This window comes from Balaenoptera physalus (assembly GCF_965194825.1).
Source record: "Balaenoptera physalus genome assembly, chromosome: 11".
Taxonomy (NCBI): Eukaryota; Metazoa; Chordata; class Mammalia; order Artiodactyla; family Balaenopteridae; genus Balaenoptera; species Balaenoptera physalus.
The window spans coordinates 108,754,002-108,770,001 of NC_138896.1; the positions used below are offsets into that span (position 1 = coordinate 108,754,002).

The 16,000-nt window shown below is 42.2% G+C and overlaps 1 protein-coding gene across 4 annotated transcripts in view; it reads right to left on the reverse strand.

The window, feature by feature from the left end:
- Positions 1 to 16,000, reverse strand: part of CFAP92 (cilia and flagella associated protein 92 (putative)) — a gene marked incomplete at its 3' end in the record, with an annotated part of 103,926 nt that overhangs the window by 49,277 nt on the left and 38,649 nt on the right. For all 4 annotated transcript variants that reach the window (XM_082413934.1, XM_082413933.1, XM_082413931.1 and 1 more), the window contains 3 exons: positions 11,120 to 11,251; positions 10,122 to 10,194; positions 2,196 to 2,317 (listed from right to left, as the gene is read on the reverse strand). In XM_082413934.1, coding sequence (XP_082270060.1) covers positions 2,196 to 2,317; positions 10,122 to 10,194; positions 11,120 to 11,251 — 327 coding nt within the window. The remainder of the gene's footprint in view (positions 1 to 2,195; positions 2,318 to 10,121; positions 10,195 to 11,119; positions 11,252 to 16,000) is intronic.

Below are 16,000 nucleotides of genomic sequence, written 5' to 3' on the forward strand. Positions count from 1 at the left end.
GCAAGCCCAGAAATAGAGCCACACACATAGGGAGACTTAACAGAGGCCGGAGGTGGCATTTCAAATCAGTGGGAAAAGATGGACCAGTCGATCAATGATACTGACTATCTATCTGGAGGCAAATGAAATTATAGGGCACCTCATGCCATATGCAAAATGAGTCGCAGACTGAAGGTGGAAAACAAAAACTTCAAAATCGTTAGAAGAATACTTGGGAGACTAGACTGCCATCTGGATGAGGAAGGGCCTCTTAAGTGTTACCCAGAGTACAAACTGGACGGGAAGAGGTGAATACCCGGGGTACACAACAAGACACCCTACATGAAGGGAAAGGGTAAGATACAGACCCCAGCCTGTGATGTTTACAGTGCATGAAACTACGCAGAGTTATTCAAAAGACCTTAAAAAAAAAAAGGCTTGGGGATCAACAAGAAAAAAAAATCTAAACCCAACAGAACAACATAAATGAAGAAATGGGAATAGGCAAATGACCTAAGTGCTGACCAGATAAGCATTCTAGATACTCTCAATCCCAGTAATCAGGAACTGGGCCCCTGACTACGCAAGGGTGACATGGGAGGAGAAGCGGGAAATCTCGGGGCTGCTGTCAGGAGGGCAAAGAGGTAAAACCGGGACCCTAAACCTGCAGCATCCCCTGAGCGGTCACAGTGCATTTCCTACTCCCGTAACCCCGCCGGGCATGCGCCCTAGACCCTCCTACACGTGCGCTGGAGCCCCGCGCAAGGACGGTCACTGTCGCAGCGCTGGTGACGGCAGGAAACTGGTGACTATTCAAACACCCCTCAGCGGGGCCTGCAGGGATGAAGGGGGCACTAGCCAACAGGGCACTTTACAGAAGGTAGAAGAAGGGGCTGGACTGAGATGTACTGACACCAATAAATCTCAGAAATAAAGTCGAGAGAAAGAGCCAGTTGCTGTTAAATACGCATGCGTGAAGTCATTTCTGTAACTCACGAAACCAAAAATCACTACAATGTTGTGTGAACGTGTGAGAAAGGGGGGGGGTTACCCCGATTTCTAGGCGAGGGTGGCTGTACGCTTCTCAAAAGCACGGGAAGCCAAGCGTGCGTAAACTGTATCTGTAGCCTCTTATTTCTTAAAAAAAAAAAAAAACAGAAAAGAAAGAAAGAAAGAAAAGAAAAAAGGAACAAGAAAGAAATAAAGGAAATATGGCAAAATATTAATACCTAAATTGTGGGTACATTGTACATTTTTCTGTGTACTTTTCTCTACTTCAAAAAAAAAAGCATGGCTTGAAAACCTCATTAAAATGCTCAAAGGACATTAAAAGGGACTGAGGCTGTTTAACCTGGAAAGAGAAAACTCGGAAGGAGTTGCAAGGTGTTCCTAGTCTTTTAGGGCCTGAAAAACAGGACTGACGTTACTGCCCTACATCTCCCACGCCAATGAGGAGCCTGACTCCAGAAGCTTCAGGGTTGGACTAGAACCGGGAAAAGCAGATTGACTGAGGGCTAAGGAAATGATGTGCAGCAGTTACAGCTCAAAGAATAGGAAACGGGAAGCAAGTGCCCTGGCTCTAGATTTTTCCACCTCATACTGGAAACACAACCGCTTGCTGAGGAGATCTAGGCCAAGAACGAGGAGGTAGACTCAGGGACCGGAGGGTCCTTGCTGGGAGTCGGACAGTCAGATCACATGCTTTCAGGAGTGCCATTTCCCTCATTCCACCATAAGAAGCAAATGGCTTCTCATCTTCCAAAGAGAGACTCTCCACCCTGGTACATCCCACATACCCACCCTACACAGCATCTATCACATAGAAGTGTAATTATTTACCTGGAAGTCTCTGGTCAATATTAGAGATTTTCATGTTTCCCATACACACAACACCATGGACCAGGAGCACAGAAATATTGGTGGAGTGGGAAAGGATGGGATGGGATGGGATGGGATGGGATGGGATGGGATGGGATGGGATGGGACGGGACGGGACGGGACGGGATGGGATGGGATGGGATGGGATGGGATGGGATGGGATGGGATGGGATGGACGGATGAGGTGAGATGGACCGGGTAAGTTAAAATTGCATGTAGTAGTTTTTACTTTTGAATAATATTTGAATCTTATTGAAGTACCATGAATTTGAAATATTTCATAATTCTTTTCCAGGTCTAGTTATACTATAAATTTCCAAAGTCCCATCCTAACTTACTTTGAAATTTTTGCTTTTCCAACAAGTTTGTTAAGCTGCTAAATGACGGCCTCTCAATTAACTCCTTCATCTCCACCGTGGTTGCCCCTCCCAAAGAAATGACTGGTCTTGAAGTACCACATCTAGAAAATTCACAAAGAGAAAAATAAATGAAAGTGAGAAAAATCAGGGACCAGATCTAAGAATCTATTTACTGGACAGCGTGTATGCAGATTTTTAAAAATATAACATTGCATTCCTCTAACCCAGTGCTTCTCAAATTTCAACATGCATATGAATCACTGAATAAAATGCAGATTGTGGTTCAGCAAGCCTGGGGTGGCCCTGAGATTCCCATTTCTAACAAGCTCCCAGTCATGCTGAGGCTGCCAGTCTGCAGACAAATTTGCATTATCAATTATGATGGAAAAACTAATATATTTTATAAAAAGCAACTGAAACTCTAAAATATTCAGGAATTCTTTTACAGGAATTATCCACAACATCTAGAGGAAGAAAAAAAAAAAGCAACCCTATTAAAAGTCATAAAGGAGGAGCTGAATTAGGTGAAAAGATACACCATGATCATGGATGGGAGAACTTCGAAATGTAAAAATGTCAATTCTCTACCCTGAGAAAAACATAATTCAAAAAGAGTCATGTACCAGTCCCTCTCATCAGGAAACTTGCACAAGCCTCTTAGATAGCCTCATGCACCAGAGGGCTGACAGCAGAAGCAAGAAGAACTACAATCCTGCAGCCTGTAGAACAAAAACCACATTCACAGAAAGACAGACAAGATGAAAAGGCAGAGGGCTATGTACCAGATGAAGGAACAAGATAAAACCCCAGAAAAACAACTAAATGAAGTGGAGATAGGCAACCTTCCAGAAAAAGAGAGATAGGCAACCTTCCAGAAAAAGAATTCAGAATAATGATAGTGAAGATGATCCAGGACCTCGGAATAAGAATGGAGGCAAAGATCGAGAAGATGCAAGAAATGATTAACAAAGACCTAGAAGAATTAAAGAACAAACAAACAGAGATGACCAATACAATAACTGAAATGAAAACTACACTAGAAGGAAGCAATAGCAGAATAACTGAGGCAGAAGAACGGATAAGTGACCTGGAAGACAGAATGGTGGAATTCACTGCTGCACAACAGAATAAAGACCAAAAAATGAAAAGAAATGAAGACAGCTGGGCTTCCCTGGTGGCACAGTGGTTAAGAATTTGCCTGCCAATGCAGGGGACACGGGTTTGAGCCCTGGTCTGGGAAGATCCCACATGCTGCGGAGCGACTAAGCCTGTGAGCCACAACTACTAAGCCTGCGCATCTGGAGCCTATGCTCCGCAACGGGAGAGGCCACAACGGTGAGAGGCCCGCACACTGCGATGAAGAGTGGCCCCCGCTCGCCGCAACTGGAGAAAGCCCTCGCACAGAAACGAAGACCCAACACAGACAAAAATAAATATAAATAAATAAATTTTTTTAAAAAAAGAAGAAGACAGTCTAAGAGACCTCTGGGACAACATTAAACGCAACAACATTCGCATTATAAGGGTCCCAGAAGGAGAAGAGAGAGAGAAAGGACCCAAGAAAATATTTGAAGAGATTATAGTCGAAAACTTCCCTAACATGGGAAAGGAAATGGTCACCCAAGTCCAGGAAGCACAGAGGGTCCCATACAGGATAAACCAAGGAGAAACATGCCGAGACACATAGTAATCAAATTGGCAAAAATTAAAGACAAAGAAAAATTACTGAAAGCAGCAAGGGAAAAATGACAAATAACATACAAGGGAACTCCCATAAGGTTAACAGCTGATTTCTTAGCAGAAACTCTACAAGCCAGAAGGGCGTGGCATGATATGCTTAAAGTGATGAAAGGGAAGAACCTATAACCAAGATTACTCTACCTGGCAAGGATCTCATTCAGATTCAAGGGAGAAATCAAAAGCTTTACAGACAAGCAAAAGCTAAGAAAATTCAGCACCACCAAACCAGCTCTACAACAAATGCTAAAGGAACTTCTCTAAGTGGGGAACACAAGAGAAGAAAAGGACCTACAAAAACAAACCCAAAACAATTAAGCAAATGGTCATAGGAACATACATATCGATAATTACCTTAAACGTGAATGGATTAAATGCTCCAACCAAAAGACACAGGCTCACTGAATGGATACAAAAATAAGACCCATATATATGCTGTCTACAAGAGACCCACTTCAGACCTAGGGACACATATAGACTGAAAGTGAGGGGATGGAAAAAGATATTCCATGCAAATGGAAATCAAAAGAAAGCTGGAGTAGCAATACTCAGATCAGATAAAATAGACTTTAAAATAAACAATGTTACAAGAGATAAGGAAGGACACTACATAATGCTCAAGGGATCAATCCAAGAAGAAGATATAACAGTTATAAATATATATGCACCCAACATAGGAGCACCTCAATACATAAGGCAACTGCTAACAGCTATAAAAGAGGAAATCGACAGTAACACAATAATAGTGGGGGACTTTAACACCTCACTTACACCAATGGACAGATCATCCAAAGTGAAAATAAATAAGGAAACAGAAGCTTTAAATGACACAATAGACCAGATAGATTTAATTGATATTTATAGGACATTCCATCCAAAAACAGCAGATTACACTTTCTTCTCAACTGCACACAGAACATTCTCCAGGATAGATCACATCTTGGGTCACAAATCAAGCCTCAGGAAATTTAAGAAAACTGAAATCATATCAAGCATCTTTTCTGACCACAACGCTATGAGATTAGAAATGAATTACAGGGAAAAAAACGTAAAAAACACAAACACATGGAGGCTAAACAATACGTTACTAAATAACCAAGAGATCACTGAAGAAATCAAAGAGGAAATCAAAAAATACCTAGAGACAAATGACAATGAAAACACGACGATCCAAAACCTATGGGATGCAGCAAAAGCAGTTCTAAGAGGGAAGTTTACAGCTATACAAGCCTACCTCAAGAAACAAGAAAAATCTCAAATAAACAATCTAACCTTACACCTAAAGGACCTAGAGAAAGAAGAACAAACAAAACCCAAAATTAGCAGAAGGAAAGAAATCATAAAGATCAGAGCGGAAATAAATGAAATAGAAACAAAGAAAATAATAGCATAGATCAATAAAACTCAAAGCTGGTTCTTTGAGAAGATAAACAAAATTGATAAACCATTAGCCAGACTCATCAAGAGGGAGAGGACTCAAATCAATAAAATCAGAAATGAAAAAGGAGAAGTTACAACAGACACCGCAGAAATACAAAGCATCCTAAGAGACTACTACAAGCAACTCTATGCCAATAAAATGGACAATCTGGAAAAAATGGACAAATTCTTAGAAAGATATAACCTTCCAAGACTGAACCAGGGAGAAACAGAAAATATGAACAGACCAATCACAAGTAATGAAATTGAAACCGTGATTAAAAATCTTCCAACAGGGACTTCCCTGGTGGTGCAGTGGTTAGGAATCCACCTGCCAATGCAGGGGACACGGGTTTGAGCGCTGGTCAGGGAAGATCCCATGTGCCGCGGAGCAACTAAGCCCGTGTGCCACAACTACTGAGCCTGTGCTCTAGAGCCCGTGAGCCACAACTACTGAGCCCACATGCCGCAACTGCTGAGGCCTGCACGCCTAGAGCCCGTGCTCCACAATGGGAGAAGCCACCGCAATGAGAAGCCTGTGCACTGCAACAAAGAGTAGCCCCCGCTCGCTGCAAGTAGAGAAAGCCCGCACACAGCAACGAAGACCCAATGCAGCCAAAAATAAATGAATAAAATAATAAATAAATAAATAATAATAAATAAATTTTTTAAAAAAATCTTCCAACAAACAAAAGTACACGACCAGATGGCTTCACAGGTGAATTCTATCAAACACTTACAGAAGAGCTAACACCCATCCTTCTCAAACTCTTCCAAAAAACTACGGAGGAAGGAACACTCCCAAACTCATTCTATGAGGCCACTATCACCCTGATACCAAAACCAGACAAAGATACTACAAAAAAAGAAAATTACAGACCAATATCTCTGATGAATATAGATGCAAAAATCCTCAACAAAATACTAGCAAACAGAATCCAACAACACATTAAAGGATCATACACCAGGATCAAGTGGGATTTATCCCAGGGATGCAAGGATTCTTCAATATACTCAAATCAATCAGTGTGATACACCATATTAACAAATTGAAGAAGAAAAACCATATGATCATCTCAATAGATGCAGAAAAAGCTTTGGACAAAACTCAACACCCATTTATGATAAAAACTCTCCAGAAACTGGGCATAGAGGGAACCTACCACAACATAATAAAGGCCACATATGACAAACCACAGCAAACGTCATTCTCAATGGTGAAAAACTGAAAGCATTTCCTCCAAGATCAGGAACAAGACAAGGATGTCCATTCTCACCACTATTATTCAACATAGTTTTGGAAGTCCTAGCCATGGCAATCAGAGAAGAAAAAGAAATAAAAAGAATACAAATTGGAAAAGAAGAAGTAAAACTGTCACTGTTGGCAGACGACAGGATACCATACATAGAGACTCCTAATGATGCCACCAGAAAACTATGAGAGCTATTCAATAAATTTGGTAAAGTTGTAGGAAACAAAATTAACGTGCAGAAATCTCTTGCATTCCTATTCACTAATGATGAAAAATCTGAAAGAGAAATTAAGGAAACACTCCCATTTACCACTGCCACAAAAAGAATAAAATACCTAGGAATAAACCTACCTAGAGAGACAAAAGACCTGTATGCAGAAAACTATAAGACACTGATGAAAGAAATTAAAGATGATACCAACAGATGGAGAGATATACCATGTTCTTGGATTGGAAGAATCAATATTGTGAAAACGAATACACTACCCAAAGCAATCTACAGATTCAATGCAATCCTTATCAAATTACCAATGGCATTTTTTACAGAACTAGAACAAAAAAATCTTAAAATTTGTATGGAAACACAAAAGACCCCGAATAGCCAAAGCAGTCTTGAGGGAAAAAAAGCGGAGCTGGAGGAAACAGACTCCCTGACTTCAGACTATATTACAAAGCTACAGTAATCAAGACAATATGGTACTGGCACAAAAACAGAAATATAGATCAATGGAACAGGATAGAAAACCCAGAGATAAACCCACACACCTATGGTCGACTAATCTACGACAAAGGCAGCAAGGATATACAATGGAGAAAAGACAGTCTCTTCAATAAGTGGTGCTGGGAAAACTGGACAGCTACATGTAAAAGAATGAAATTAGAACACTCCCTAACACCATACACAAAAATAAACTCAAAATGGATAAGAGACCTAAATGTAAGACCGGACACTATAAAACTCTTAGAGGAAAACATAGGAAGAACATTCTTTGACATAAATCACAGCAATATCTTTTTTGATCCACCTCCTAGAGCAATGAAAATATAAACAAATGGGACCTAATGAAACTTCAAAGCTTTTGCACAGCAAAGGAAACCATAAACAAGACAAAAAGACAACCCTCAGAATGGGAGAAAATATTTGCAAACGAATCAACGGACAAAGGATTAATCTCCAAAATATATAAATAGCTCATGCAGCTCAATATTAAAAAAACAAACAACCCAATCCAAAAATGGGCAGAAGACTTAAATAGACATTTCTCCAAAGGAGACATACAGATGGCCAAGAAGCACATGAAAAGCTGTTCAACATCACTAATTATTAGAGAAATGCAAATCAAAACTACAGTGAGGTATCACCTCACACCAGTTAGAATGGGCATCATCAGAAAATCCACAAACAACAAATGCTGGAGAGGGTGTGAAGAAAATGGAACCCTCCTGCATTGTTGGTGGGAATGTAAATTGATACAGCCACTATGGAGAACAGTATGGAGGTTCCTTAAAAAACTCAAAACAGAATTACCATATGATCCAGCAATCCCACAACTGGGCATATACCCAGAGAAAACCATAATTCAAAAAGACACATGCACCCCAATGTTCATTGCAGCACTATTTACAATAGCCAGGTCATGGAAGCAACCTAAATGCCCATCGACAGACGAATGGATAAAGAAGATGTGGTACATATATACAATGGAATATTACTCAGCCATAAAAAGGAACAAAACTGGGTCATGTCTTGAGATGTGGATGGATCTAGAGATTGTCATACAGAGTGAAGTAGGTCAGAAAGAGAAAAACAAATATCGTATATTAACGCATATATGTGGAACCTAGAAAAATGGTACAGATGAACCAGTTTGCAGGGCAGAAATTGAGACACAGATGTAGAGAACAAACGTATGGACACCAAGGGGGGAAAGCGGCGGGGGGTGGGTGGTGGTGTGATGAATTGGGCGATTGGGATTGACATGTATACACTGATGTGTATAAAACTGATGACTAATAAGAACCTGTTGTATAAAAAAATTAAATTAAATTAAAAATTTTTTTAAAAATCTGTTGTTGATGATAATACTGTTGGATTATTATCATTGTCCACACAGAGATTAAAAAAACAAAAAAAAACACAGAAATAGTCATGTACTCTTTTTGTGTTCATTGCAGCACTATTTACAGTAGCCAGGACATGGAAGCAACCTAGGTGTCCATCGACAGATGAATGGATGAAGAGGATGTGGCACACATATACAATGGAATATTACTCAGCCATAAAAATAAACGAAATTGAGTTATTTGTAGTGAGGTGGATGGACCTGGAGTCTGTCACACAGAGTGAAGTGAGTCAGAAAGAGAAAAACAAATACCGTACGCTAACACATATATGGAATCTAAAAAAAAAAAAATGTTTATGAAGAACCTAGGGGCAGGACGGGAATAAAGACACAGACCTACTAGAGAATGGACTTGAGGACACGGGGAGGGGGAAGGGGAAGATGGGACGAAGTGAGAGAGTGGCATGGATATATATACACTACGACATGTAAAATAGATAGCTAGTGGGAAGCAGCCACAGAGCACAGGGAGATCAGCTCGGTGCTTTGTGTCCACCTAGAGGGGTGGGATAGTGAGGGTGGGAGGGAGACGCAAGAGGGAAGAGATACGGGGATATATGTATATGTATAGCTGATTCACTTTGTTATAAAGCAGAAACTAACACACCATTGTAAAGCAATTATATTCCAATAAAGATGTTAAAATATATATATATTCTGGGGGAAAAAAAAGCCAATTCTCCCCAAATTAATCTGTAAATTCCTGCAAAAAAAATTTTTAATCAACACTTTAAAACATGTTCTGAGTCACTTTGCTGTACAGAAGAAATTAACACAACATTGTAAATCAACTATAATTCAATAAAATTTTCGAAAAAAATGACATGTTCTCTGGTTCTTCCCATCCTATCCCGTCAAGCCACCAGCTGGGCCTCCATTCTCCCTGACTCCCCACAGCATCTGAGAAGCCTCCTTCGTTGGACCCTCATTAGGCTACAGGGGGCCCCAAGAGCAACTGCTCTCCCAACAGGGAAGGCTGTGGACTCAGTCATCTGAAGGTGTGGGTTGAGATCCTGGCAGTACCAACACTCTCAAGATGACCAAGAATTCTAGTTTTATAACTTTGTAAAAATCACGTAACCTCTCAGTCACTTTATGGAGAAAATGGAGATGGTAATACCACCCCACAGAGCGATAATGCTGATGATTAAATGCGATACAGTAACGCACGCAAAAGCATGGGGCCCGATGCACCACACACACTCAAAGACACGGCATGCCTCTCTCCGTTCCGTTCATCTCAGCTGGATGGCGTGAGATCGAACATAACTGAAGTTACCAAAAATCGACATGACTCTGGGTGAGAATCTGTGGGGCAAGTACAAGAGGGGGTTCCACTCCCACACCCCAAAATAACACAGGGCCATCCTTACTGTGCTGTGTCAAGATCTTCCGTCCTGAGCAGCTCTTCAGAGTTCTCAGTGGTCTTGGGAAGAGTTGCCTTTTCTGCGGGGTGAGAAGCCAGTAATATTAGCCAGCGTCTCCAAACTTCCTGTTCTACACGCGTTCACTAAGACACATGCAATGCCAGCCCCCAGGCATCAGTCCCCAAGCATTCAGTAAAAAGGTCTGTCAATAATACGCGAGTAATGAATGAATACACAGAATAACTATGGTTACTTTGGACAAATGGAGGCAAGAGAAGCCCTCTAGGTCCTTATCTAACCCCCCAGAGAACAAAAAAGAAGAAAAGTCTACCATCTGTTCAACTGTCCACTTCAGCACCATAGAGAATACTGAAAACACCCCAAGATTCCTAAGTTCCCACCAACAGGGAATAAATAGTTAAGCACATTGCACTGCCGCCAGCAGAGGAAATATTACAAAGTCACCACAGATGAAGTTTACGGAAAGTTCTTAAGGAAATAGGACAGTGCATGTGACGTAGTAATCTCAGAACAGAAAATTATATGTCCAGAATAACCTCATCCATGTAAAAAAAAAAAAAAAAAAAACTTAGCACAAAAACAAAGGAGTTGCCATGATATGATAACCAAAATATTACGTTTGTTCCTGGTGACGGAACAAGAGATTATTTTCCCTGCTTGTTTTATACTTTTATAACATCTTACGGAAAAAACCCGAACGAACTTTTTGGCCAGCCCAGCATATTCACTGAATATTCTAAAAAACAAACAAAAAAGATGTATCTAACTTCTACGGCTAGGAAAGGTTTTTTTTTTTTTTTGGTAAGTCACAAAAATGAAAGGACAAGAATCCACGACGAAAGAGTGGTGCAGGGAGAGTCGCGCCCGCTTCGGAGGGTGAAGGGGCGCAGCGCAGCCACTGCACACGCGGGGCGGACGCCAGTGCGCACGCGCCACTCCAGCAACACCAGCCAACCACCTTCCCTGCCGGGGTCTCCACTCACCACGTCCAGAGCTTAGGCATTTTCTTGCTTCTTCTGGCTTCCCTGGTGCGTGGTCCTGGTGCAGCTTCTCTTTGACGTGAATGCCCTGTTCAGACGAACTTCTCTGACTTAAAACCAAATGTTTCACCTCCTCTAGAATGCAGGAGAAGAAAGCATCACGGACTCAATCAGAAATACACACTGATACCCACGCTGTGACAATCATTCTCCTGGTGCTGGACCAATAAGGGAGGCAAGGCCGCTGCCCTCCTGGAGCTGCTGCCTGGGGAGCTGCTTCAAAACACCAGGAAATGCAAACCTCAACTGGCAACAGCTTCTCCCAAACTAGGTCACTAAGCACTCGGTATCTGTTGTTGCATTTGATGTTCACGCTGCGCTCTAAGAAAGGCATCACCACCTCCCCATTTTATTGACGATTCAGTCACTCTCCTGTGGTCAGAGAGCTGATCCTTTACCAACGTGAGGACAATCCCCAGCGAGGGTGACACCCCTCCGTGTCTTTCACGTCTATCAGTGCGGGGCTTTGCACGCACACAGCAGCAGCCAACACGTGTGGAACGAAGAACGAGCAGAGGGAAGGAGCGAACGAATGGCAGTAACGGATGCTGAAGAAAGATGTGGAGAGAAAAGAGATGTGACTGGATGCGGTGCTGAAGGATGCATAACAATTTTTGGAGCAAGAGATTAGGCTAAGAGCCCCTGATGCCCGAAGGCAAGCCCTACAATGGGGAAAAGCCTAGTGTTTTCAGGGACCAGGGCTGGAGCAGGTGTGAAGGTGACAGCAGCGATGAGAAAGGAGGCCTGGGGAGCAAGGTGCATGATGCTTTCAAGGCTGGACTCAGATGTCAGGCTTGGTTCCCGAAGGCACTGGGCAGCCATGAAAAGCTGCAGAGCAGTGAAGTGCGAGGGTCTGAGGGGTGATACAGGAAGGTCAGGGAGCAATGCAGGAGAGATGAGACAAAAATAAACGTGGGTGCAGAGAGAAGAGGCAGCTGAGGGCTAGAGAACTCCAGAGAGCAACACACAGGCAGTGACACCAAGTAGGTGCTGGGTGGGGCGTGGCCAAGAGTTGAGGGCATAGCAGGAGTCAGCCATGGCCTGGGGGGCTTCAGACGGTCTTTGTCCGACAGTACTGAGAAACCAAGGGGCTGAGCAGATTTAAGAGAAGAAAATGCTAACTCTTGTTGGGATGCTCCATTCAAGACCCAGAGGCTGAAAGCTGACAAGTTCTCGCAGGTGATGAACTTCCCATTCCCTTGGCCTCTTGTGTCTCTGCTCCCAGGAAACAGGAGTTTCAAGAATAACTTCTCGGGCTTCCCTGGTGGCACAGTGGTTAAGAATCCACCTGCCAACATAGGGGACACGGGCTCGAGCCCCGTTCCAGGAAGATCCCACGTGCCGCAGAGCAACTAAGCCCGTGCACTACAATTACTGAGCCTGCGCTCTAGAGCCCACATGCCACAACTACTGAGCCCGCGTGCCACAACTACTGAGCCCACACGCCTAGAGCCCATGCTCTGCAACAAGAGAAGCCACCACAATGAGAAGCCCACGCACCGCAACGAAGAGCCACCGCAGCTAGAGAAAGCCCACGTGCAGCAACAAAGACCCAACGCAGTAAAAAATAAATAAATTTAATAAATTTTTTAAAAAAAGAAGATAACTTCTTCATCAACAATGAAATATCAGATAGGGAATGTACACAACAATCCCTTTTAAACTCACACCCCCAAAAATAAAATATTTAGGAATAAATCTGACTAAGGAGGTGAAAGACTTATACACTGAGGATTATAAAACATTAATAAAGGAAACTGAAGAGGATTCAAAGAAATGGAAAGATATCCCATGCTCTTGGGTTGGAAGAATTAATAGTGTTAAAATGGCCATACTACCCAAAGCAATCTACAGATTTAATGTGATCCCCATCAAATTACCCATGACCTTTTTCACAGAACTAGAACAAATAATCCTAAAATTCATGTGGGACCATAAAAGACCCAGGATTGCCAAAGCAATCCTGAAGAAAAAGAACAAAGCAGGAGGCATAGCCCTCCCAGACTTCAGATGATACTACAAAGCTACAGTAATCAAAACAGTGCGGTACTGGCACAAAAACAGACATATGGATCAATGGAACAGAACAGACAGCCCAGAAATAAACCCACACACCTATGGTCAATTAATCTTCAACAAAGGAGGCAAGAATATACAATGGGAAAAATACAGTCTCTTCAGCAAGTGGTGCTGGGAAAGTTGGACAGCTGCATGCAAATCAATGAAGTTAGAACACACCCTCACACCACACACAAAAATAAACTCAAAATGGCTTAAAGACTTAAACATAAGACATGACACCATTAAACTAGAAGAGATCATACGCAAGACATTCTCTGACATAAATCGTACCAATGTTTTCTTAGGTCAGTCTCTCAAAGCAATAGAAATAAAAACAAAAATAAACAAATGGGACCTAATCAAACTTATAAGCTTTTGCACAGCAAAGGAAACCATAAATAAAACGAAAAGACAACCTACAGAATGGGGGAAAATCTTTGGAAATGATGCAACCATCAAGGGCTTAATTTCTAAAGTATACAAACAGCTCATACAATTCAATAACAACAACAAAAAACCCAATCAAAAAATGGGCAGAAGACCTAAATAGACATTTCTCCGAAGAAGACATACAGATGGCCAATAGGCACATGAAAAGATGCCCAATACTGCTAATTATTACAGAAATGCAAATCAAAACTTCAGTGAGGTACCACCTCACATTGGTCAGAATGGACACCATTAAAATGTCTTACAAATAACAAATGCTGGAGAGGATGTGGAGAAAAGAGAACCCTCATACACTGTTGGTGGGAGCCACTATGGAGAACAGTATGGAGGTTCCTCAGAAAACTAAAAATAGAATTACCATACAATCCAGCAATCCCACTCCTGGGCAGATATCCAGACAAAACTATAATTCAAAAAGATACATGCATCCCTATGTTCATAGCAGTACTATTCACAATAGCCAAGACATGGAAACAACCTAAATATCCATCAACGGATGAATGGATAAAGAAGATGTGGTACCTTGAGGACATGGGGAGGGGGAAGGGTAAGCTGGGATGAAGTGAGAGGGTAGCATTGACATATATACACTACCAAATGTGAAACAGATAGCTAGTGGGAAGCAGCTGCATAGCACAGGGAGATCAGCTCGGTGCTTTGTGACCACCTAGGGGGGTGGGATAGGGAGGGTGGGAGGGAGGCTCAAGAGGGAGAGGATATGGGGCTACATGTATACATACAGCTGATTCACGTTGTTATACAGCAGAAACTAACACACATTGTAAAGCACTTATACTCCAATAAAGATGTTAAAAAAAAAAAGATGCGGTACATATATACAATGGAATATTACTCAGCCATAAAAAAGAATGAATTAATGCCATTTGCAGCAACATGGATGCAACTAGAGATTATCACACTAAGTGAAGTCAGAAAGAGAATGACAAATGCCATATGATATCACTTATATGTGGAATCTAAAATATGACACAAATGAACCTGTCTATGAAACAGAAACAGACTCACAGACACAGAGAACAGACTGGTGGTTGCCAAGGGGCAGAGGGTTGGGGGAGGGATAGAGTGGGAGGTTGGGGTTAGCAAATGTAAGCTATTATATATAGAATAGATAAACAACAAGGCCCTACTGTATAGCACAGGGAACTATATTCAATATCCTATGATAAACCATAATGGAAAAGAATTTTTTAAAAAGAAGAATGTACATACAAATAGCTGAATCACTTTAGTGTACAGCAGTAAACATTGTAAATCAACTATACTTCAATTAAAAAATATTCATTAAAGAAAAGCTCCTCCAAAATAAAAAAAAAAAGAACATAACTTAAGTGGAAAAAGGCAGGACTTAAGACAGTATGTACACTGGATCCGTCTTTGTTAAAACTTTGTATCCAGTTGTAAAACGCACAGTAAAATGTTAGCAATGGCTGTCTCTGCTCAGACATCATATGATTTTAACTTTTTCTCCCTTTGGCTAATCTACTTCTAAATTGTTTTGCAAAGTGAACACACACTGATATTTTTAACGGAAGAAAATTAGTTAACTTAAGAGGCAGTGATGCCAGGCGTGGGACAGGGTTCAAGGAGGAGCAGTGGCCCCAAGGACGTTCACAGCAAAAGGCCCAGGGGCCCTCACTGAAGGGCCTGTGACACCCGGCCTCCTCCCTTTTCTGGCCAGCTGATTCCATTTACCCTTCCAAACTTGTCTCCATGGCCCCTCCTCCAGGAAGTCCTCCTGGTACACCCACCCTGGCACCTCTGCTCCAGGGTAAGCCCACTGCCAGGCAGATGTTTACCAGAAATTTGGGCTCGGCAGCTCTGGGGCAGGCCCTGGAATCTGCATTAAGGCTGCACTCCAAGTGCGTCCAATGCAGGTGGTTTAGAGCCCATGCTCTGAGGACACGGGTCTTTCCTTTGGTCCAAGTGAGAAAAGAGAACTTGAATCCCATTTTCTCACCCAGGACTAGTAGTTTAGAGGCAAATCAGTGATTTTCAGCCAGGGGCGATTTTGCACCTGTGGACAATGTCTGAAGAAATTTCTAGTTGTCACAGCTGGGAGGCTGGTCCTGGCATCTAGTGGGTAGAGGTCAGGGATGCTGCTACAGTCCTCCAGTGCCCAGGATGGTCCCTGCAACAAGGAACGATCCGACCCAAGATGCCAACACTGCCGAGGGTAAGAAACCCGGGATAGCAATGAAAGATTAAAACTCGGAAGCCCCAGGCCCCCAAGGTCAGGAAGGCTCTTTGAGGAGGGCAGGCTGGAAACCGGAGAAAAAAGACTTTCCAGTCACA